The 25,260-nt window shown below is 37.1% G+C and overlaps 1 protein-coding gene across 3 annotated transcripts; it reads right to left on the reverse strand.

Annotated features, from left to right (window-relative positions):
• Positions 1 to 9,977: 9,977 nt before the first annotated feature.
• On the reverse strand, positions 9,978 to 24,710 carry gyg2 (glycogenin 2). Of its 3 annotated transcripts, none has more exons than XM_088074333.1 (9): positions 24,526 to 24,707; positions 22,047 to 22,182; positions 21,191 to 21,365; positions 18,442 to 18,604; positions 17,355 to 17,481; positions 15,723 to 15,891; positions 13,897 to 14,013; positions 11,972 to 12,109; positions 9,978 to 10,513 (listed from the first exon to the last, which is right to left on the reverse strand). In XM_088074333.1, the coding sequence occupies exons 1-9, from the start codon at positions 24,530 to 24,532 to the stop codon at positions 10,388 to 10,390; spliced, it is 1,158 nt and encodes a 385-aa protein (XP_087930459.1). In that variant the 5' UTR covers positions 24,533 to 24,707; the 3' UTR covers positions 9,978 to 10,387. The 3 variants fall into 3 exon arrangements, with proteins under 3 accessions (XP_087930459.1, XP_087930458.1, XP_087930460.1); XM_088074332.1 differs by having other exon boundaries at positions 9,978 to 10,516; positions 24,526 to 24,704; XM_088074334.1 differs by lacking the exon at positions 11,972 to 12,109 and having other exon boundaries at positions 9,978 to 10,516; positions 24,526 to 24,710.
• Positions 24,711 to 25,260: the final 550 nt, after the last annotated feature.

Here is a 25,260-nt window from a genome sequence, read left to right on the forward strand (position 1 = left end):
TTTTAAGCTATGAAATTATTCAAAAAGTTGAATATAGTTTATAGAAAGCACAGCACAGATAAAAATCTGTGAAAAAAAAAATAGCATATTGGATGAAAGAAGTAGGTCACCATTATTCTCAAAGACTAGAAACTTGCAATCACCGCTCTGGGAATACAGCCGCAGTCTCGTCTTCCAGAAAGAAGAAACATCTGGAGCGTTGAGGAAATCCCCCATTAGTTCAGCATATTTGGTCTCAAAGAGTCACACTTTGAGACATTTCCAGGGGTGAACTTAAAGAATCGTACCTCGTTACTGTAAAAAGGTGGTTTTGTGAGTATTGGTACTTTTTTGAGAACTTTTTTAAAACTAAGACATTGTAGTTTTACTTAACAACTTTTGATCATCAGTATTGTGCTTCACTGCAACTGAAGTTGCATCTGTTTGTGCGGGGAAAAAATTACATGAAATAGACATAATAAACAGATAAAAGATGATAAATCAGCAATCAGATTGCTGAGCTCCATAGAGGTGACACTGCACTAAACTCTGTACAAGATACATGTTTAAATTTGCATCCAGTTTTTTCCACAGTGCTTGCCAGTTGTGTCTAAACAGAGAGAGAGCAAAAAGCAGACACACAGACAGACAGACACACAAGCAAGTCGGGACAGAGCTCTCTGTGGCAAGAAATTTCCCACAAATTGCAAGAAATTAGTAAAAGGTGACAGGAAAATGACCTGAAAATTAGTTTAAAAGAGGGGGATGTTATCAGAAATATAACAAAATTTCCCAGAACACAATATTGCTCATTGGCTCCTGTTTCATCACTTTAAAGTTAACGTCAATGTCGTCGGAAAAACATGCATCCTTCACTTGTACAAAACGGAGATTTGTTTCTCAGAATAATGTAACTATTAGCTACTACTATCTTACATGAATTTGTCACAGAACTAATGTCTACTATCTAAATAGGGTGACGCATATTGGTATTAAAACCTGCATTTTAGTTTAACCAATTATTCTGTATTATAAATACATGTCTGCCATTTGTAGCAAATGAAACAGCTTGAAAACTGGTAAAAATCCAGTAAATTATGATAATATTTATCATTGATACACGACTGCATCCACTGACTAATGCAATAAATAGGCATGGCTGCCACCGACACAAAGTGGCAGCTGCATTGATGCATCATTCCAAAGGAAAGCAGCAACGGCAGTATATATCTATGCAAAACAGCTAGCAAAAGTGCAGACATGATAACAAAATCTGAACACAAATGTCCATTTGCATTCAGATCACGAAAAACGCAGACTAATACCAGGTCTAAACAGGGTCTGCGTCTTTATTTTGCCTGTCATAAAAGAGTGTTAACCAGTGCTACACTTCCACACAAATGCTCTTTAGTTTGCTTCATGCTGATGAAATCAACATTTTCCACTCTGAGAGCTGTAATCAGGCTGCAGTGAGGCATGTTTTTCCCCCTGCGGCTAAAGGAGCCTGACAGCGAAACCAGCTTACCCACTCTGCCGTGATCCCTGTGTGTTGGAAAGCTGTCTGATTGTGACCCAGAACCTGCTCGAACCATTTGAAAAAGCACACATCTTGTGCCCACCTGTTTCCGAAACAGACCAGTTTCTGATGTTTACGCCGTTCACAGGCACGGTTACTTTCCAATGCTCATCTGCCCTGACTTCAGATGGTCTATTAAGGAAACTGACATCATGGGAAATTGAAAAATCAGTGACTATTTGAAAGGATTAATGATAATCAGACGTATCTTCCGCTCAGATTCAACAAAACGAAAAGAAGCTTCAGCGAGGGGCTGTGATCTCTGAATGAGTGGAGATTCTCACATGGTGTAGCAGCTGATTGACGAATCAAAGACGGTACGAGGGAGCTCCGGCTGAGGAGAATTTGTGTCCTACAGCAACACCATCAATACATCTGAACATCAAGGCGCTTCATGTCTGAGCTACACACAGAGAGTGAATGTGAAGTTAAAAGAACCGCTCCATCAGAAGGCGTCTTTCTTCGGCGCAGAGAACACGGTGTCGAATGGTTGGTAATGAAAGCGGCGCTGAGCTAACACCTCTCTTCCTCTGCGGCTGCTGTGATGCTGACAGCTTTTCATACAGCTCGGGTTTAAGTGTGCATGTTTGATATATTGCTTGTTTTCCACATGAGTGCTGAGCTGTCTTCACGGATGCTCATGTTCACAGTAAATCAGATGATCATCTGATTTACTGCGACAGTGGATAAGCCTCCTAATTAAAACGAGGTGACGCATTTTTGCGGCCTTGGTGGTATTTTGTGGTCGGCTCAGTAAATCTGCCTGACTGCTTCAAGTTCTTCGCACCACCATATCAGGCTGTTGAGGGGAAGCTATAAGTAAAGGTAGGAAAATTTTATCACCACAGAACTCTACAGACGCGTAGCTAAGATCGTAATAAAGGCCAAGCTCAAAGATGGTTGTGGTCCAAGCAATTTTAATATCTTTAGTACCATTTTCAGACAATTTACGACCTCATTGTCACTTCATCTTCTAACCAATGGCTTAGTTAACTTACATTTATGATATAATACTTGTAAGCGCGACTAAACAGTCTCAGTTTGTGATGACACACACTCTATGTTATTCGACCTGAGTGACGTTGCTGCCTGCTGCGTTGCTGCCTGCTGCGTTGCTGCCTGCTGCTATGAGTACTGGATTTGTAATTGTTATTCGGCCTGAGGATGCCGTCAGTATCTTAAGACCTTGTATGTGGTGTTCACACATGCAGCTTCGCTGCTGCGTGGCTGCTGCGTCGCTGTCTGCTGCTTTGAGTACTGTATTTCCACATTTATAGGCACAAATTCCACACATTTACGAAGCTCTTGCATTGCTGAAAAACACGTTCCTGTAAATGTTTTAAAATAAAATGCCTTGTAAGTGGTGTTCACACATGCAGCTTCACTGCTGTGTGGCTGTTGCATGGCTGCTGCATCGCTGTCTGCTTTGAGCATTGTATTTCCACATTTATAGGCACAAATTCCACACATTTACGAAGCTTCGTACACATTTACGAAGCTTCGCACATGCAGCTTCGCTGCTGCGTGGCTGCTGTGTGGCTGCTGCGTGGCCGCTGCATCTCTGTCTGCTGCTTTGAGTACTGTATTTCCACATTTATAGGCACAAATTCCACACATTTATGAAGCTCCTGCATTGCCGAAAAACACGTTCCTGTAAATGTTTTAAAATAAAATGCCTTGTATGTTGTGTTCACACATGCAGCTTCGCTGCTGCGTGGCTGCTCTTTGGCGGCCTGCTTCTTTGAGTACAGTATTTCCAAATTTACAAGCACAAATTCCACTCATTTATGAAGTTTGTTCAAACTCCTGCATTGCCGACAACACGGTCCTGTACATGTTTTAAAATAAAATGCCTTGTATCAGCAACTGATGGGATTCTGGAAAGTAGGGTATGGGCCTGTGACCCTCCAATTTGGCCTACTTTTGTTTTAAGTTGCAGATGTATCCCGCCTGGAGTTATCACACCGCAAAATGGTCCCTGGCTGTAACATATTTTTAGTAATGCCGGCCAAGGATTACCTCAGCTCCACGGCTCTGATCGAAGGGAACATTTATCATGAAAACATATTTTCATCTTTGAGTATTGCTTTATGCTTTTGTGTGTTTTTTTCTTTTTTTTATGAAACTTTTTAAACAGTGAAAGACTGTAGTGATTTGGAGCAGTATTGCCCCAGGAAAAAAAACTTTGTTCTGATTGTAAGAGAAACTGATGTGAAAAGACTGTCAGCGCCTTAGAATTATAGTATAGTTTGTTTCTTGAACATTTACTTCATTTGCTGCTTTGTTTTAACTGTACAACAGATACTTTCTCAAAGATCCGCTCAGGTTCCCGCAGCTGTGCAGGAAACTTTGGACCTTTTCGATCATCTCCCGCATTGGGAATTAGTGTCTAAGTCTACGGGCAGATGTGAACATGTTTGCAGGCCAACATGCAACTTAGTGTTTCATTTATTCAGCCTGGGTTAGATGGGATCCACAGAAATAATATCCAATTTACAAGTTCTGGACCCCGGTAGCAGAAGCACCAACTGCTCTTTTACGAGCTTTCTAAAAAATGTATCTCAGCCAGTCAAGAGGTGACAAATTGACCTCGAATGTTCCCGGAGATGCATCTGTCCACTAGAATTCTGAGTGCTTGTTTGTCTAATTGTGGGGAACTGGTTTGGTTTGTGGCCCAGTTTCAATCAGCAGATTGTCACTGCAAGGATGAGCTCCACCCAGCTGCTCCGCCCCACCAGGAGCGGAGCAGAATCCCCTCCACAGCTGACTGTCATTACTCTTGCAATCCCCAATTAGCCTGATCGCAGAAATTGTGGTTCATTAGAATCCGAAGCCGCCGGTTGAACCGCTGATCAAATTAGCCGGGCGGCTCTGAGCATGAATCAAAATAGTCGTGCGACGGCTCCCACACATGAGGGGCTGTTCAGAGCTGTTAACCCAGAAACATATGGAGGTGCTTAGGATCCTCTGACAGTTCACATTTCTTTCTCGTCCACACTGCGTGTAACCGAAGGCAATCACAGCACGGCTTAAAAAACAGCTGGGGCTGACTGGCATGGACATGTAGCCTACACCTGCACACACACACTTCATTCTCTCCCTTTTTCCTCTGTTCTCACACACACACACACACACACACAATCATCCCTGAATCACAAGCACTCCATCAAGCAGAAAGCTAGTGTACTCATCAAGCCACAGAGGAGTTCCAGATGGGGACATTATCAGGACTATTTGTTCATCTAAACACAATAAAAGAGGCGGGAAAGGGGAAAACACTTTTGTTGAAAATATAGAATAAACAAGTGAAGGGGGAGAGATGGGAAATAGAACCCAGGTGTTTCGACGATGTGGACCAAACAGCTCGGAGCTCCTGGTTACCGGACCGAGAAAAGTGCCCTGATTCCTCCTTGAGTTTTGCACCGATGTGCCTCACAGAGGTAGCATTTCTTGGAAGCACATATGGGTGTTAGTCCCAAACTGTCTAACCAAACAGACTGGGTCAGCTTGGTGAGATTCTTTGAGGGGTCAGTGTGGTGTCAGCGTTGCTTACGTAAGGCACTCAGTGAGTTATGTATTGGAAGATTACATTTAAAGAAACTCACTTTTCTTTGCAGCGAAGTTGCTTTCGAAGTTGAAATTGCCATTGATTGATGAATTTCACTTCAGCGTGCAGAGTCTGCTAGAAACAAAATTTTAGCACATCATTTTTTACCAGCCAGATGTGGCCAAATTATGTATGACTGGCCTTTTTTTTTTAATTCAAAATGCATGTAGTGGGGCTCAAAGGATTATAATGTTAGTTTGGGTTTAGGTGGTATCATGGTATTTAAGGTACTTAGAAATCCTGAAGGTATATTTTTCAATACTGTCAGAAATACACACACTCCTATTTCTATAAAACTCATTGTATGTAGTGCACAGCACGCACCACCAGAGTTCAGTCTCTGGTCTCTACTGCTGTTTTTTCACATCTAACTTGGTGAATTAAGGATTTATTTCGACCAAATCGAAGCTGGTGATTGTCAGAACAGTGGACTTACTTACTTTATTACTAGCAAGATATGTACTTAAAGTATTACAAGCAAAAGTGACCGATGTGGAAAAATCTAAAAAATAAAAAAAATATTCCAAATAAATTAGAAAATGACTGAAATGTTTATCAAAAATGGTTAAATATTCAATTGTCTGATTGATTAATAGGCTGTATTAGCTGTACTTGTTCTGATTGTTAGATAGTTTACTGGGCAACTATATATTTTATTAATTTTTCACTTTTTTTAAGATATTTTTTGGGTGTTTTTGTCTTTAATTGAAGTACAATTGTTTCTTCTAGTACAAAAGATGAATAAAATGAAGGCATGAAGGAAAAACCCTTATCTGAAGTACCTCAGATCCGTAATTAAGTAGAGTACTTGAGTAAATGTACATTCCACCACTGATCAAATGTAATAGTTCAATGCATCATTTGGTTTGTATTACGTATGTGTATTATTACACCCCTGATGTATACATGTACATATACAAACAATGTTTTCCATTAAATTTATGCCTGCAACAGTCATGATGTGAGACTGTCAGTTAGCATTCTGGGTAATTAGCTTTCCTAGATAGCCACAGTGACCGTGACGCCCCTCGGGCTTTTCCATGAGCTTCCATTTCATCTCGAATGCATTTGTTGAACTTCATGACAAAATTAGAGGCTTAACAGCATCATTTTCCTCTTGCTTGTTGTGACTCACGGTGCAATTCAATAATCATTCAACATGCCCTCCCTTACTTCTTCCCAGCAGTTGGTAATTCTTGGCGCTGTAACATCACACGAGTTGCGAGGAAAAGGATAATCTGAGAGCCGAGAACTGGAACTCAAACCTGCCCTCAAGCACAGCTAATAATTTAGAATGATCCATTGAAGTGCGGCTGCAGTTGAGTTTTTTAAGTAATAGAAGATTTTCCCTTTGGGATTTAGTGTTGAGGAAGCGTCAGAGAAGGTTTGTTAAAGGCGTCCTCCACCAATTTTACACATCTCGATCATCTGGTCATATACAGATACATAACAGAATGTCTGCGTTATTGACACATTGTCATCCCAAGTCATCACATGTTGCCGCTTTGTCAGTGGACTTTAACGGCTACATATTACGCCACTGACAGAGCGGACGTTTTTGGCAAATTTGGAATGAGAACGGGCTATCCCGTCATGTGCTCGTGCTGTCGTCATGGTTGCAGAAAACGAAATCAACAGCAGACGCAGTACGTAGGGCGTAATATGTAGATGCAAAAGTCCACTGCAAAGCGGCAATATGTGATGACTTCGGATAAGAACGTGTTGGAAGATCTGCAAGTATAAACTCGGAGGGTGGAGGTGGAGGTTGGGGGTTTGAAAGAAGTGGCTGTTTACCATGTAGAGAAGGTCTGGTAAAAGTTGCTGTTGAGCTGCATCATGGGAAATGTCGGATCCTGCAACTATATAGAAGTGAGAATAAGAATACATTTGGAACGCCTTATGTTGTACATGTTCCTTTTTTAATGAAATAAGTTTCCGAATGGCTACTTATTATTGGCCCGATGGGAGGAAGAGAAACTGGGGCTCATACTGTTTGTCCGTCCCAAATGAGGCCCTCATGGACACTTCAGCCAGGAAGTGACCCACATCCAAAATCAGTTTTTATTTGTTGGTCCATAAACAGACTGTAGCCGACTTTGCTTGACTATTTTAAATAATATTGCCATGATTGTACATAACTGGTAATATTGCTCTCAATTATCTTGGACTGTCACATTGGTTAATCAATATCAGCATTGACACATTGTCAATTTTGACATGTAATTACCACCAGGGGGCTGACATGAGTGACAGGTCATATTTATGCTAAATTGCAGGATTAGACTCCGGTCTGCCAGCTAATCATTACAGGAGCTGATTCCACAGATTAAAACATTCAATAAAACCTGCAAATTCTCAGAGTCCAAAATAAAGATAGTCAAGACCGGTTCAAGGCATGGGCACGGGTTATTGTCAATAGAGCAGGGATACTCAATTTGCTTTGCTCGGGGGCCACTTTTTGCAAAATAACCAGAGGTAAGGGGCCAGTTGCAGCAGCCCCATTAGGATATTTCTAGGACTTTAGGATGTAATGATTTTTGGACGTTTATAGGGTTTTAGGACAATTCTTGTATTTTAAGACATTTCTGGGATTTAGAACATGTATAGGATTTTAGGACATTTCAAGGATTTTACCACATTTCTAGAACTTAAGGACGTTTCGAGGATTTTTGGAACATTTCTAGAGTTTTAGGACATTTCTTGGATTTTAGTGTGTTTCTATGATTTCAGGATATCTCTAGGAGTTAAGGACATTGCAAGTATTTCAGAACATTTCTAGGATTTTAGGACATTTTGATGATTTTAGGACGGTTCTCAGATTTTGGGACACTTCTAGGAATTCCGGACGTTTCTAGGACTTCAGGATATTTCCAAGATTTCAGGACATTTCTGTGGTTTTAGGACATTTCTAGGATTTTATTATATTCCTATGATTTTTTTTGGGGGGGGGGGGCTTGTGGACATTTCAAGTCTTTCAGACCATTTTTAAGATTTGAGGACATGTCTAGGATTTTAGGACATGTATAGGATTTTAAGACATTTCTAGTATTCAATGCCGTTTCTGGGATTTAGGACACTTCTAGGATTTTAGGGCATTTTTATGATTTCAGGATGGTTTTGAGATTTTAGGACATTTCTAGGATTTCAGAACATTTCTACGACTTCGGGACATTTCGAGGAATTTAGGGTATTTCTAGAGTTTGAGGACATTTCTAGGATTTTAGAACATTCGGGGCTTAGCTAGGACCTCTGTTGCAGGGTGTAGGGGATCTTTCATTGGCACCTTTTTGATAAACAAGACCTATTTTGATCCTCTCGGACCCCTCAACTGAGGTTAGTTCTAGGCCCCAAGTGTCCTCAAACCCTAAAGAAGACGTCATTTATCTTTGGATTAAAACACAAGTCAATTCAGCATACCATAACTCATATTACCAACCAACGTCTCTTACTGCCCCCCTTTCAAAGCATTCTAGAATCAGGCCTGAACTGTTGTTAGTGTTTGGGGACTGATTCTTCTTCTGCCTTTTCAGAGTCCTAATGATTGAGGCGGTCAAAGGAGACCAGATCCCAGATCAGCTCTCGCACTTCAATCTTGATGAATCTGAGTCAAACGGGAGCCACTCGGCGGGGAGCGCTGACGTGCCAGGTTGCCTTTCAAAGCAATCATCGTGCAGTCTTTTTTTGGCGACGGCACGGCGCCAGGGGGCCGAGCTCACCTCCTGGAGTTTGCTTTGTATTCGGCACACTGTCTTCGCCCTGTCACAACATTATGGGAATGCCTATGAAAATTACATGCACCATGTGCCCAGTGGATAAGGATCATACGGCATACTGTTGACTGCAGTCAGACATCTATTAATGTGTGTGCCTGATTCTGTGATTTGCTGCCATGATGGGAAGAGTTAATGCAGAAGAACCACAGTGCCCCCTGCTGGTTTTTCCACACAACTTCATGCAGAAATACAAGTCAGTGCACAGCTGTTTTTATCTGGAACATTGATGTTCAGTCATTATTTTGCTTTTGTAACCTAGTAACAAATATGTTTTGTACTGCTTTATTTTATGAATATCATCAATTAGTAATCAAAAGTTTCCAAGAAATAACTACATAATTTGGTAGTAATAAGCGGTGGTGGAATGTAATTAAGCACATTTACTAAAGCACTGTACTTCCATTTGAATTTCAAATACTTCTACTTATATTATTTTCATTTTAACTTCACTTTATACTTCTACTTCATTACATTCCAGAGGGGAATATTGTACTTTTTACTTCTATCTGACAGCTTAAATTACTTTCCAGATGAAGATTTTTGCCTAAAAAAGAAAGAAAGAGTCGATAAAACATGATGTTTTGTTATAAACATAATTAAAGTACAGCTGCAACAGTTAAGCTAGTTAATTAACCTATTAGTTGATTAGTTTTAGTTGATAATTTTTAATTTAGATTTGATGTTTAAATTCGTTTTTTTCATGACCAAAGAAAACCCCAAACCATACGTGATGTAACAGCAGAGTTATGCAGTACTTTTGTTTACGCGTTTTTATGTATTTTTAGTATATTTAATGATCACTTTAAAACATGGTCCGGAGTGGGTCCACGTGTAGCCGATAAATCCTGATCTGTAAGATGGTTAAAGCTCGGAAACGATGTTAGCTGACTTCTTTTTGCTCATGACACCTCGAGGGAATTGCCTCAAATTTGGCACAAACGTCCACTCGGAATCAAGAACGAACCGATTAGAATTTGGCGATCGGAGGTCGAACGTGAAAGCCATCATGACCTTCACAAAACATGTTTTTTGAGACCGTAACTCAAGAATTCTTACGTTTATTATGACAAAATTTCACAAATATACCTAACAGGATATTATGATGAAGTGATGACATTTTTATATAAGAACAGAAAGAAGAGTTTTTTTATTGGTGACACTAATCTTGAAACTTACAGAAGATGTTAACCGTATTGTAACTCGACTGGTAACTTGAGGCAAGGAGGTAATTGTAGTTGTTTGGAGAAAAATAGGTGAAAATTGTTTAAGTCTTTGTTAGTTTCACCAGATCAGTCTCGATATACCCCGGACCATTGGGTCAAACGGTTTCTATCACTGAGCCCAGAACCTTGATACCACTAGACTTCATAGATAAAAAATTCTGTCTTTTTCCATTACAAACAAATAGCCAGTTAAAACTCTGACATCAGGCTGTTACCACTCTGTTGCCGATTAATCCAGGAAGCGGTCCAGCATCTTCTGGATGTTCTCGAAGGCATCTCGGCCCAGGTAGTCAGCCCGGCCAACCTCCCACAGCCTGCGATGCTCCAACCGCTCCGCCTCTGCGTCTACAGCCCTCTGCTGTGATGAAGAGGGAGAATAACAAATGAGTCTTCAAAGAAACACTAGACCCTCTGTTCAGGCTTCGGCTTCATCTTTATGCGCAAACAGACTGAAAATAATACATCAGAATTGCTTTTATCTTATCAACACTTTGAACTAACCTTTGTCTTATTAGTGGAACGTTCATTATCATCTCCTGCCGCTTAACTTTGCTTAGTTTGAAAGCATTCACGCCGAGCTTCTAATGAATGAAAGCTTTATTAACAATTTGGGAGAGAGCTGTGCCTCTTAAAGCTTCGCTGGTCATTTCAGGTGCATGTGAGAAAATATTGTATTATTGACTTTCTGATTAATGATCGTCTACTGGAAAATGAACCCGACTTTTGCTCCTTGAAGTCAGATACAGTGTTATTCCGATACTTTTGTCAATATACAGTATTAACATGATTCTTTTGTCACGATAAAATATCGCAATACTTCAGTCAAGATATAATATTATCACAATACTTTTGTCATGATATAATAATATTATGATACTTTTGTCATGAATATAATTTTATAATACTTGAGTCAAGATTTTATGTTATCACAATACTTTTTTCATGATATAATATTATCACAATGCTTTTGTCATGATATAATCTTATCATGATACTTTTGTCAGGATATAATATCACAATACTTAAGTCAAGATTTATTATTATCACAATGCTTTTGTCATGATATAATATTATCATGATACTTTTGTCAGGATATAATATCACAATACTTAAGTCAAGATTTATTATTATCACAATGCTTTTGTCATGATATAATATTATCACAATGCTTTTGTCATGATATAATCTTATCATGATACTTTTGTCAGGATATAATATCATAATACTTAAGTCAAGATTTATTATTATCACAATACTTTTGTCATGACATAATATTATCACAGTGCTTTTGTCATGATATAATCTTATCATAATACTTTTGTCAGGATATAACATGATATAATATTATCACAATACTTAAGTCAAGATGTATTATTATCACTATCAATACTTTTGTCGTGATATGATACTTTTGTCATGATATAATATCATAATACCTAAGTCATGATATTATATTACAATACTTAAGTCAAGCTATATTATCATCATACTTTTGTCATGATATAACATCATAATACTTAAGTCAAGATATATTATCACAATACTTTTGTCATGATATAATGTTATCATTATACTTTTGTCATGAATATAATATTACCATGAAACTTGATTTAAGATACAATATTCTCACGATACTTTTGTATAATATTATTACAATACTTGTGTCACAATACAATATTAAAACAATTCTTTAATATTTTTTTCACAAAATTATCATATGCCATATCAAAGTAGGGGAGCGTATCTTCAAACCAGTGGCTTTCATACATTAACTAATGTCGGGGTGGTAGAACAATGATTTAGGTTTACGTACAGTTTGTGTATAAGTATCGGTGTCTGAGGCACAAGCACTTCTCTCCATCCCTTCTGCTCCAAAATCTGGGTCCTGGATCTCTGTCTTCTCAGTAGTTTTTGAGTCTTCCTTAAACGCTGTGTTTTCTGTGCTGAAACGCTGAAGACACCATATAGTCATGTCACTTATAGAGTTTGTAGGAGCTAACAGCTAAAAGTGGGAAATCTCCCAGATTAGTTTTAAATACGACTCCGTTCTTCCCTCTCAGTGCGGGGTGCTTGATAACGCCGTTGATGTATGTTCGTGGCTGTTGTCACACTGGAGGGCGTGTGTCTGTTCACGCTAATCGTACAAGCTTGTTTAAACACAATGCATCAAGTTGAAATGAATTCAACAAATGACAGAGTACAATGAGCAGCTCGGAGGCCTGCGGCAGATAATAGGCTCTGTGTCCCCGCTATTCTTTTTTTCTGCTCCAGTCAAAAGCAGTCAAGCGGAAATACTCATAAATTAACAGTCTCATCTACTGGAACTAACAAGAGCCACTTGAGCTACCTAATAACCCACCACAATAAGCACCATGATATATTATAAACACAAGCGCCTATGCTAATAAGGTCATTCATTAAGCTAATTAATGGATTGATTAGCAAACATTTCTAATGACTTCTCACTTGGCTTCACACAATATGTGTGACCTTTAGTGAACTCTGAGTTTTTAAAGAGTTCTTTTAAGGGTTTCTTTATTCTTTAGATGGAGCTAGCAGTTTCCCCAGTTTTGTGCTAAGCTAAGCTAAGATGAAACTAGTATCTTTTATTGTCATCAGAATGTGGCTAAATTCATTTTCTTATCAACAGTGTTTTGTTGACATATTTTTTTAGGTATCCAGAATATCTACATATATATTTTTATGTTGGAGTCACAAGTTTTTGGGGTGGTCCGCCCGTTCTGCAGCCCAAGAATGCATTCAAGGAATTTCTCTAAATTTGGCACAAACGATGACTTGGACTCAACGATGAACTGATTAGATATTGGTGGTCAGAGTTTAAAGGTCAAGGTCACCGTGGTCTTTTATGTCTTATTCTTGTAAATGTAATATCTCAAGAACACCTTAAGGGAGTTTTTTTTTTATTTGGCACAAACGTTGACTTGGACTCAACGATGAACTGATTAGATATTGGTGGTCAGAGTTTAAAGGTCAAGGTAACTGTGGTCTTGTATGTCTTAGTTTTTTTAAGGTCAATGCATCCTTCTCATTTTCATTAAAGTAATATCTCATGAACACCATTAGGGAGGTTCTTTTTTGGCACTAACTTTCACATGAACTTTATGATAAATCCATTAGATTATAGTGGTCAAAGGTCAAGGTCACTGTGACCTTGCATCCATATTCTCAAACGCACCTTAAGGCAGTTTCTTTTTTCTTCAAATTTGGCACAAACTGATTTTGATGGTCGAAGGTCAAGGTCAGTGTGACTTTTCTATCCCCCTCATTTTCATGAAAGTGATATCTTATAAACACCATGAGGTAATTTCTCCAGATTTGGCACCAATGTTCACTTGGACTAAACAATGAAGTGATTAAATTTTGGTGGTCAAAGGACAAAGTCTCATTCTCGTGAACGCAACATCTCAAGAACATCTTGAGGAAATTTCTTGAAATTTGGCAAAAAACATCCACTTGGACTCAACACTGAACTGTATTAAATTCGGTGATTGAAAACCAAAGGTCAAGGTCACTGTGACCTCACAAACCATGCTCTTATATTGACAAACACAATGTCTTGTAGGATAATGAAGTGATGACATTTATATATTCAAAAAATTTGCTCTAAGTTCGTCAATACGACCATCACCTTTGGATCTGACTCAGTGTTAATACACAAATATTGATCATTGCAGCTTTAAGGATTATAACTATCAATATGTTGGCGTCTCAGCTTACTCTCTCTGGTTCAGATGGTGAATGGAGCATCTCCGAAGGGGGTGAAAAATGTGCGAGCAGTGAATTGGAGCAGTCCAAGTTTTCTGTAAATGGCATCTTGGCTTCTGGTTCTTGGATCTGACAAAAAAAAGAAAAAAAGGGAAGATGTTGAGTGTTGGGATGGCGACCAAAATCAGGCGTTTGTCGCGTTTGGCTGCCAGTCGGCCTGTTTATGTTCCAGCCAACGTCTGCGGCAGCTTATGTGACTGATTAGCAAACCTTCGACTAAAAGAGGAGGGGAAGTCATTAGTGAAAATGTTGTGCTCGAGTGTTTGGAGTGAAAACCTGCCGAGCGTCCGCCGAAACGTGGCACGGGGTCAACTTCCTGCACATCGAGTGCCGCTGCTGAACACTACATTTATAATCAGAACCATAATCACAGATTCATCATTTACAGACAAATTAGTGTTTTTCAAGGTCCAGTTTTTTCAACATTTTACTGTATATTTGCAGAAGTTATATGTTTGGTACACTTCAAGTTCATTCATGCCGTTTTATATCTTGTGTAACCCTGAAAGTCTTGTCGCCATGTCGGCTGATTAATGGTTGGACACCTCTGAATAGTGCTGCTTGACAGAGCTTAAAGCAATGTTTTTTTAATGTTCTAGAGTTTTGGAAAATGTACGGTTTTGGGAAATGTTGAAGTGGTTTGGGAAAAGCTGAAGTGTTCTGGGAAATGTTGAAGTTGTTTTTTGGAAATGTTGAAGCGTTTTGGGAAATGTTGAAGCATTTTGGGAAATGCTGAAGTGTTTTGGGAAATGAAGTTTTTTGAAAAATGCTGAATTGTTTTGGGAAATGTTGAAGCATTTTTTGGAAATGTTGAAGTGTTTTGGGAAATGCTGAATTGTTTTGGGAAATGTTGAAGTGTTTTGAAAAATGCTGAATTGTTTTGGGAAATGTTGAAGCGTTTTGGGAAATGTTGAAGCATTTTGGGAAATGCTGAAGTGTTTCGGGAAATGAAGTGTTTTGAAAAATGCTGAAGTGTTTTGGGAAATGTAATATTTTGATAAATATTTTCTTCTGGAAAGGTACTTTTTTGAAAAATGTAGTCTTTGTTTGGGAAATGTAGTGTTTTGGGAAATGTTGAAGCATTTTGGGAAATGTTGAAGCGTTTTGGGAAATGCTGAATTCTTTTGGGAAATGCTGAAGTGTTTTGGGAAATGTAATATTTTGGTAAATGTTTTCTTCTGGAAAGGTACTTTTTTGAAAAATGTAGTCTTTGTTTGGGAAATGTAGTGTTTCGGGAAATGTTGAAGTGTCTGGGGAAAAGCTTTGTTTTGGGAGATGTTGCTGTGTCTTTTCTCCGGAAAATACATCATTTCTTTCAAGCAATTCTCTTCGCCGTCTTTATAAACCCATAAAAGTACATAAATGTATTCATCAAGTCAAAGAAACGTCTCTGAAAAAGGCAATAATTATGTTGTCACCACAACCTAATATTGAAATTAATGAAGAAATACACAAAAGGAGTTTCTGGGAGACCGGGTTGCAGCAAAATATCAAGATCAGAGGAAGATATGAATAATTAGAAACAACAATAGTCATTATTAATGATGTAGCTTCAGTTCACTAGTGTGTGTTCATTATTTAGTTCTCATTCATGTCACATTAGCGGATGAGCAAAGTGCAGAAAATGAGCAGAAACTTTAATTGTGGCGTCTGTAGCACGTTGAAAACTGTGGCGTAATTTTCATTTTTACAAAAGCTTTTGATGGCAAACGTTCAGATCTCTGTAGAACCGGTCTGAGAGGAAGTGTTGGGATTTCAGGTCACGCTGATGTTGGTACCTGTTGTGGTTTCTCTGGTGCAGGTGACGGTGCGTGACTGAGGTATTCCCTCCACCACAGAGACACAAACTGCTCCGTGACGTGTGAGCAGCTGTCGCTCCGCTGACTGCCGCAGCTCCACGGTTTCTCTGCTCCGATGAAATGGACGATTTTTGCGTTGTGGCCAAACCTGCAGGAACAAATGGCAACTGAGCAAGTTCTTATGTTCTAATATTTATTTTAGAATGTACTCCATTTAATTTAGTTTAGCAAAAAAAAAAAAAAAAAAAAGGTTGAGGCTGGTTCTAAAAATTAGTTAATCCCCAGAGACCCCCAAAACTCAATCTGCCTTGCTTAAGGGGCCACTCTTGCAAAATCACAGGAGTCCAGGGGCCCGTCACAACAGCTTTTATAGGATTTAAGGACATTTCTCAGATTTAAGGATGTTTTGAGGATTTAAGGACGTTTCTCAGATTAAGGGAGGTTTCAAGGATTTAAGGACATTTCTCAGATTTAAGGATGTTTTGAGGATTTAAGGACATTTCTCAGATTTAAGGATGTTTTGAGGATTTAAGGACATTTCTCAGATTTAAGGATGTTTCGAGTATTTATGGACATTTCTCAGATTTAAGGATGTTTTGAGGATTTAAGGACAGTTCTCAGATTTAAGGATGTTTTGAGGATTTAAGGACATTTCTCAGATTTAAGGATGTTTCGTGGATATAAGGACGTTGCTCAGATTTAAGGATGTTTTGAGGATTTAAGGACATTTCTCAGATTTAAGGATGTTTCGAGGATATAAGGACAGTTCTCAGATTTAAGGATGTTTCTCAGATTTAAGGACGTTTCTCAGATTTAAGGATGTTTTGAGTATTTAAGGACATTTCTCAGATTTAAGGATGTTTCGAAGATTTAAGGACATTTCTCAGATTTAAGGATGTTTTGAGGATTTAAGGACGTTTCTCAGATTTAAGGATGTTTCGTGGATATAAGTACGTTTCTCAGATTTAAGGATGTTTCTCAGATTTAAGGACATTTCTCAGATTTAAGGATGTTTCGTGGATATAAGTACGTTTCTCAGATTTAAGGATGTTTCGAGGATATAAGGACATTTCTCAGATTTAAGGATGTTTTGAGGATTTAAGGACGTTTCTCAGATTTAAGGATGTTTCGAGGATATAAGGACGTTTCTCAGATTTAAGGATGTTTCGAGGATATAAGGACGTTTCTCAGATTTAAGGAGGTTTCGTGGATATGAGGACATTTCTCAGATTTAAGGATGTTTTGAGGATTTTAGGTTATTTCTGTGAATTAAGCATATAAGGATTTTATAGTGTTTCTGGAGTTTTAAGGCATTGTAAATAATAATAAAGCAAAAAACTGTCCTGTTTTTGTTAGATATTGATTTTTTCAGCGGCAACTTGTAGTTTTTTTCCTTCTTCGGGAATATTTAAATAATAAATAATAAAATAAATTGCATAACGGCAATGCTGAAGCAGTTTTCACCATATATGAATTAAAAGTAGCAGCCTTGTTGATTGCAGTGTTATTACTATTACAACTAATTATTTAAGCTATGGGTCAAACCACACAAAATTCAGCCTGAGAAGAAGACACACGAGAGTGTGTGTAAGACGAGGCGGACACACTCACTGCTGGAAGGCGGGGAGGTAGCTGTAGAAGGAGCTGGCGCTGAGGTTATAGATGAACGGCAGGTGTTTACTGATGTCTTCCACCGGCCAGCCGCTGAAGAAGGAGTTGAGAAGACCCTGGTCTCCTCCTGATGGAGATACACGGGACATATGACCACAAACATAGGACTGCCATGTCCACATGTCAATATGCAGATTCTTTTTTGAGGTAATAGCAGTTGTGGACCAAGTATTCAGATCTTCTCCTTGGGTAAAAGTACTAATAACACCCTGTTAAAATACTCTAATACAAGTAAAAGTCCTGCATTGAAAATGGTACTTAAGTAAAAGTTCGTATACTCAGGAAAATGTACTGAATTTATGAAAAGTAAAAGTGCCCAAACAAACAACAAAAAGGAAAGAAACACCGACTCAATATTATTTTTTAAAAAATAAATAAATAAATAAAATATGAAAAAGCAAGACAAAGTATTAAAAAAAACCCTCCAAATTCATAATTTAAGAAAAACTGAAAAATTAGCTCAAAATTAGAAAAAAAAAGAAAATAAAAATCAAAATAAAGAAAAAACACCCAAACTCAAAATTGTAGAAAATAAAACAAATAAAACACCAAAAAAAATCCAAATGTTCAAAAATAGAAAAAAAAACACTTCCAAATAAACAATAGGAAAAAAAAACCACAAAAATCCAATAAACAGAGGTAAAAACACCTAAAAAAAAAAATAAATAAAAATAACTCCCCCCTTAACTCTAAATTATCTTTAAAAAATTGAAAAATTTCTCAAAATAATTGGCAATTATTATTATTATTATTATTAGTGAATTGATTCATTGATTAATCCACTAACTAAACAAATTAATGTTTGCTGATATAATTTATATTATTTATATATATATATATATAATTTATATACACTTTTTTTTTAAAATCTTTTTTTATTCAAAAATCTTAATTTTTAACCCTCTGTGCTCCTCTAAACACTCTAAAATCCAGATTTTAAATGTTTTCTTGTATGTTTTTTTCTCTGAGTGTGTTCACTTGTGCTGTCAGCGTTCACAGTGAACTCAGACGTGTAGTCCCGCGTTACCGTCAAAGCTGCCGTAATGCAGGGCGTGATCCAGCAGGCTGCGGTGTGTGTTCAGCGACGGGCTGAAGACAAACACTCCCGAGTTGAAGCAATCGGGCCAGCCGGGATCAGGAGCCGCAGACAGCTCGTCTCTGTCAAACAGCTCGTCCACGTTACACAGGACCTGAGAGGGAGCAGGTCAGGGACAGGTCACACACACACACACACACACACACACACACACACACTCACCTGACAGTGGAGGCAGGGGGCGTATGTGTGTGTTAAAGCAGGAAAATAACATGCAACTGAAAACTGGCTTGATTTCTTGCAAAAATACGTAAAGACGGCAATGAGCGACTTAATGAGATATGGCCCAAAAATTAGCAAAATTATTATTGGGGGGGTTTTTAAGTTAAAAGAAAATGACCTTAAAATTAAGAAATAATTAAAAAAAATTATTATTTTTTTTTAATTTCCTCCTTTTTTTTTACAAAAAAATTAATAACAATAATAATAAAAACAATTTCCGGTCTTTTTCAGGGTTTTTTTTCCCCATATCACATAAATTCAAAAATATGATTATAATTCTGAATAGAATTTTCTGGATTTTTTCCTTTTTTTAAATTTCCTCCTTTTTTTTTTTTTTACAAAAAAAATTAACAACAATAATAATAATAATAATAAAAACAATTTCCGATCTTTCTCTTGTCACATTTTAATAATTTCTTGCAATTTGTGGAAAATTTCCTGCAAAGTTGCTCGTCGCCTTTTGTTTTCCGAGAGAAATCAAACCAGTTTGCTCAGGGGTTCACGGGGTTAACCCTTTAAACAAGTGGATGCAGGGCTCAAAGGGTTAACCCTTTTGATGTCAGCGGGGTTAACCCTTTGAACCCTGGGTCGACATCAGTTTTCTTGCGCCGACATCACCTCCGACCTTTTGACCTTTGCGTATCAGTTTGCTTTCTTTCGAAAGCATGAACAAAAACGGCGACGAGCTTGTGCAACGTGAAACAAAAACAACTTTTTTTTTTTTTTTTTAAATGTAGTTGTGCAAGCCTTCGGCATGAGCGTGGAGATAACCTTGAGACTTTTCATCTGTGTTCACCGCGCTCACGTGCCGCCGCTGACATGTGAGCGTGTTGACTCACTAAACAGACAGACGCTCCGACGCTGACATCCGTGTTCAGTGACATCCTCGCTGATATTAATTTTAATTCAACTTTATTCCCAAACGACACGATGACCCTGAAAAGAGACGGCGTTTAGACTGACGGCCGATGGATGTGATAACGTCACGCGCGGTCGGCGCGTCCACGTGCGGCACGCTGATTGTACAACTTCCTTTGAAGAGTGATCAAAGCTTCGGTTTGAAATATGTCATATTAATGAATAATGGATTAATGAGGGAATCATCTCTTTTGAAGGTGAGCAGCATATTACTGTGGCTTTCTGAAACTGGAGGGAGACTTTTAGTGCCATAAACATTTCTGGTGACCTTTTTCTATATGATAGAATTTTTTTAAATATCATAATTACATAAGAATGATGTTATAGAATTATTATAATAATATATTTGAATTATTTTTATTATTTTTGTGTGTTTTTTTTAATACTGATTTTCATGTAATTTAATTTAATTCACTATTTCTTTTTTTTAATTTATTTGCTCGCTCAGAAAGATCCTGTTTATCATAATCATATAGGAATTATTACAATAATATATTTGTATTATTATTATATGTTTTTGGATTTTCCTCTTGCCTTTTCTTTTTTTTAATTAGATTATATTTCTACTATTTTTGTGTGTTTTTCCGTTTTATTGTTATTTAATTTTTTTTACTCACTTTCAGGTAATTTTCTTGCATTTTTCACCAATTTCTATTTTTTTCATTTATTTTCTCATCTTATGTACTTAATCTTTAAGTACATAAGAATGATGTTATAGAATTATTATAATAATACATTTAAATTTTTATAATATGTCTTAAATATTTTTTGTATTTTCTTCTTTCCTTTTCTTTTTGTAATTAAATTACATTTCTATTATTTTGTTTTTCTATTTTATTTTTATTTAATTATTTTTACTCATTTTCAGGTCATTTTCTTGCATTTTTCACCAATTTCTATTTTTTTTCATTTATTTTCTCGCTCAGAAAGGTCCTGTTTATCATAATTACATAAGAAGGATGTTATAGAATTATTACAATAATATATTTGAATTAATATAATTTTCTTTTTTGGTATTTTCTTCTTGCCTTTTCTCTTTTAAATTACATTATACATTACATTAATAAATTTTCATTTGTTTTCTCGCTCAGAAAGGTCCTGTTTGCCTTTTTTTTTAAACCACATTCTATTTCTTTTTTTCCTCTGCAGCAGTTTGTCACTTGCAGAGGTTGATAATTGATGCATGGATTCATTCGCAACCAATCAAATTCGATCTATGGATGGGAGAAGCTGTTTGTAAATGAAAGCAAACTTTTAGGCTCCGTCTCCAAAAATCTAATGGCGGCACATGATATACTTTATATAAATGAGTCTTTTTACGAATTTTCAACAATTAATTTCCAACATTTATAAGGTATTTTGAAAGAAATTTCTAAATTTCCTTCATTATGTCTTTAAAAAAGAATCAAATTAAGTTACATCTTAACAGATGTTACAGTTCTAAAATATTTGCTAATGAAATGCTTTTAATGTGTAGGAGCTGCAGAGTTTGGTTGATTTAATACCCAGAATTATTCAGCATCATCAGTATGTTACTCACCAATGTGTCGGCGTCCAGGAAGACACATTTGCTGTACTGCGTCAGAGTCCAGCAGTGGATTTTGGTGAAGGTGACGCCGAGCTCAGGACGTCCCAGCAGGGACAAGTGGAGACGGTCCTCGCTGTCCATCAAGTCCACTGTGATGACCTCGTCAAACACGTTGTTAAGTGCGGACCTGGTGAGCGGTAGAGGTTTGAAATAATCAGAGGCTAACACCATCCACCTGGGTTTAACCCTTTGAATCTGTCAAAAATATGGCGAAAAAGAAAAAGCGACTTGGTAAAAAAAAACAAAAAAAACCCCATAAAATCTAGATAAAATTATATTAAGAATGACATATATTAAAATTATCGTAATTACTTAGTTAGAAATACACATTTATAATATTTTTATTATTTTTATTATTTTTTTTTTTTTTTTTTAAATCATGTTGTATTTATTTTTGCTGTTTTTTTTTAAAATAAATTTTCAGGCAATTTTCTTGTTTGTTTGTGTTTTTTAACCAATTTCTTTTTTTGTTTTCTTGCTCATTATCTTCCCGCCCTGTTTTTAAAAGAAAGGTCTTGTTTGCCTTTTATTTTCGTTTTTTTTTTAGCCCATTCTATTTCTTTTTTTGTTGTGTTTGTTTTTCTGTTTTGTTTTTGTTGTTAATGGAGTTTTTTGGGTTTTTTTTGTAACAAATTTTCAGCTAATTTTCTTCTTTTTTTCTTTTTTTTCACTAATTTTTGGGTCATTATTTTCTTACTTATTGCCTTCCTACCATCTTTTTGAAACAAATCAAGCCGATTTGTTCAGATTTCAAAGGTTTTAAAACTGACGGCATTGTGGGGAAATGTGGGAGAAAATGATCACTCGCCTCGCCTGTTCTGAGACGTTTGGTGTTACCATGACGACGATGTTGCGCGTTGTTCCGTGATTCCTCAGACTTCTGGCCACCACTGTAGCTCCCATGCAGTACAAATCTGTGGTGGCCAGGGTGACGAAGGCCTCACCTGCGGGAGCAAGGTCACATGACATCATTAGACTGATATGCTGCAGTGATATCATTATCATTCAAGTCCTTTTGGTATAAGATCCTCAAAAACCAACTTTCGCGGCTATATGATATGCCACCGGAAGGCATCAGCCGAGAACGCGGCTGTACAAAATGCTTGGCGGTAGTATGATACGCCACCTGCCGCGGCATCACGATATGCAGACAGGCGGCGTAAGTTGAGAAGACGAACAAACTGAACCTGTCACGTCTGCATGATACGCCAATGGACAGCGTCAGGTTAAAATTCTGCGACGTAACTTAACAACGTTATTCAAGAAGCATTAAGATCTTTACAGGGCAGGTGGGGGACGCTGTGGACGGATCCAACAGCAAACCCCGGACTTTCATGCGAGAGTCTGGTGTTCTCTTCCAGTCTTTCGTTTTTTTCTTTAACTAACCATGAGCCCTTTTTGCTTGAACCTAACCATCCGTGCCATTGTTGCCTAATCTTAACCATATGCTTTTGTTGACGTCCTGGTGGTGGTTGCCAAGTGCTTTTGTTGCCAAAAGCGTCTTCCCACCTGCTTTTAACATCCCAAAGTCAGTAGCGTTGTCCTGGAACGTCAACAGCAGACGCAAAGGATACCTAGAGCGTAATATGTAGACGTTATATGTATCGACACAGTGAGTCCAGAGAGATTTGGGACCATTGACGATGAGGGAAGAGAAGGTTGAAAAGTTGTTAGTTAGCATGCTTGCTAAGGTCGTCTATATCTTTTTTTTTTTTTTTTTGACCCTTGGTTCTCTTTTTGGGGAAATATATAACAGTGCGCAGCACAAAAAACACTCTGCACACACATTTAGAGATATATCCTTGTGCAGGTGCGACTAAACCTTTAAAATCTTTCAAAAACTTTTTTGATTTGATCCCTTTAGAGAGAAAGCAATGAGTACTTAACAAGACGTAGTCCAAAATTTTGCAAGAAATGAGTCAGAAATGACATGAAAAGCTGAAGTAATAACAATAAGTTGAAAAAAAAGGAAAAATATAATTATAAATACAGTTTTCTGGACATTTTTCCCTTAATTTTATCTTTAAATTACATGAAACAATGTCTTGAACTACAAATATGAACCATTTTTGCTCATTAAGAGTCTGTGTAATGACATTTTTACACAAAAGGCCACTAATGATTCTATTAATGCATTTATCACCGTTATGGTTTTATTATCAAAGCTGTCTCTTGTGCGATATTAGGTATGAAGTCTCATTTTGCCAGCTCAGCGCCGCATGCGGTGTTCAGTTACATTTGGCACGCTGTCTGCTCTGACTTCAATTCAAACTGGGTCACTATGGTTTGCACCATATCATTTAACCCTTTCGCACCTGGATCGACATCACTTTTGTATGTCTCTCATGAGTATTTAAACCTTTGAACTGTGAGCAAATTTGTGCTTTTTTTTAAAAAACATGGGGTAAAAAAAAGCAACTTGGCAAAATATGTTTTGCAAATATAAAGAAATTAGTAGAACTTTAAAAAAAAAAAACAGTAAATGTATATATATATATATCCAGAAATAATATCTGTAACTATCATAAATATATATTTTAAATTATGTGATTATTATTGTTATTATTATTATTATTATTATTATTATTATTATCATTATTATTATTATTATTATTATTATTATTATTATTATTATCAAGCACTTTTTTCAGGTAATTTTTTTAATTTGCACAATAAAATAAAACAGATGTGAGATTAAAAAAAAAACATAAAGGGTTATAAAGATGTCTCACCTAAATAAACAATGCAAATAGTAATAAAGACAAAAAAAGTCAAAAGAAAGTTTTATTATTATTATTAATAATAAGAAGAATAATAACTTAGATTTATATAGTGCCTTTCAAGGTAACTAAGGTCATTTTACAGAATAAGAAAATAAAAAATAAAGAAAGAAAATGGAAAAAAAAATTAAAGAAATTTAAAAAAAAAGAAAAAAGGGACAGTTTGTTTTACTCTTCTTTTTTCTTTTATCTTTTATATTTTTTGCTATTTTTCAGGTACTTTTCTTGTAGTTTTTTATTTATTTTTATTTTTTTTACTAATTTCTTCCTTCCCATTTTTTGGAAAAAAAAGCCAATTTGTTAGGTTTCAAAGGGTTAACCACTCAGATGGGGAGACCAAAAAAAAAAAACAAAAAAAAAAAGTGCTCTCAAAGCTTTAATTTATTCTCATTAGCTGAACCTGTTTAGAGAAGCAGCAAACAGACACCGCTTTTACTGCTCAAAACAAGCACGAATTCATCTTTTACATTTTCCCCCTTTTTTTTTTAAACATAAAATATCACCTACCTGACATTTTTGGACGTTTTAATTCCTCCACAAATCCCGTCAATTAATCCACAGTGGAGATCAGTTAAACAAATATACAGAAGGCCTCTAAAAGTCAAGATCTCCCCGGAGACGGTCACATCTTTGCACCAGCTGCTACTGAATGATAATTTACTATCTGACCAATGAAGTCACATCCCATTCTGCAGCCAGAGTAAAGTGTGTGTGTGTGTGTGTGCGTGTGTGTGTGTGTGTGTGTGTGTGTGTGTGTTTGCTCATCTGTTGGTCCAAGTGGTCATTCAACCAGTAGACAGCGATCTTTGCCAGGAGTTGTGCAACGGCGTCGACCTTCACAGCGTTCCCTCCTGTCCTTCGGCTGATGGCCGGCTCCCAGTTTGTAACTTTCACTTTCCACTTGTCACCTGTCCAGGAATCTTTCCACATTGGTGTTCACATGACACACCAGAGAAAACACAAACACACACAGATGTGGTCATTAGAGTTGGGTCGGCATACGAGCTTAAACCGGTTTGATTTCGCTCAAACTGGCTGAACTAATATTTGTCATTATGGTTAATTCAGAAGTCGACTCAGTAAATCCATTATTATTGCATCAATAATAAGCAATATGACAATATTATGTTTATAAGAGGACTTATAGTGCCTAACCAGCCCATTTTTACTCCAAAGTCATCAAATACTGCCACTTTATCAGTAATTTTAGCATATGATACACTTTTCGCGGCAGTAGGATAC

Source organism: Plectropomus leopardus, chromosome 24 (assembly GCF_026936395.1).
Source record: "Plectropomus leopardus strain MGB_pleo_1.0 chromosome 24, ASM2693639v1, whole genome shotgun sequence".
NCBI classification, from domain to species: domain Eukaryota; kingdom Metazoa; phylum Chordata; class Actinopteri; order Perciformes; family Serranidae; genus Plectropomus; species Plectropomus leopardus.

What these genes read in the sequence shown, in the direction of transcription:
- gyg2 (XM_088074332.1), bottom strand. An exon ending in CACCAGAGAAACCACAACAG is followed by an intron (nt 14,014 to 15,722) that starts GTACCAACATCA and finishes TTTTTTTGTCAG; the next exon opens with ATCCAAGAACCAGAAGCCAA. An exon ending in CACCATCTGAACCAGAGAGA is followed by an intron (nt 12,110 to 13,896) that starts GTAAGCTGAGAC and finishes TGGTGTCTTCAG; the next exon opens with CGTTTCAGCACAGAAAACAC.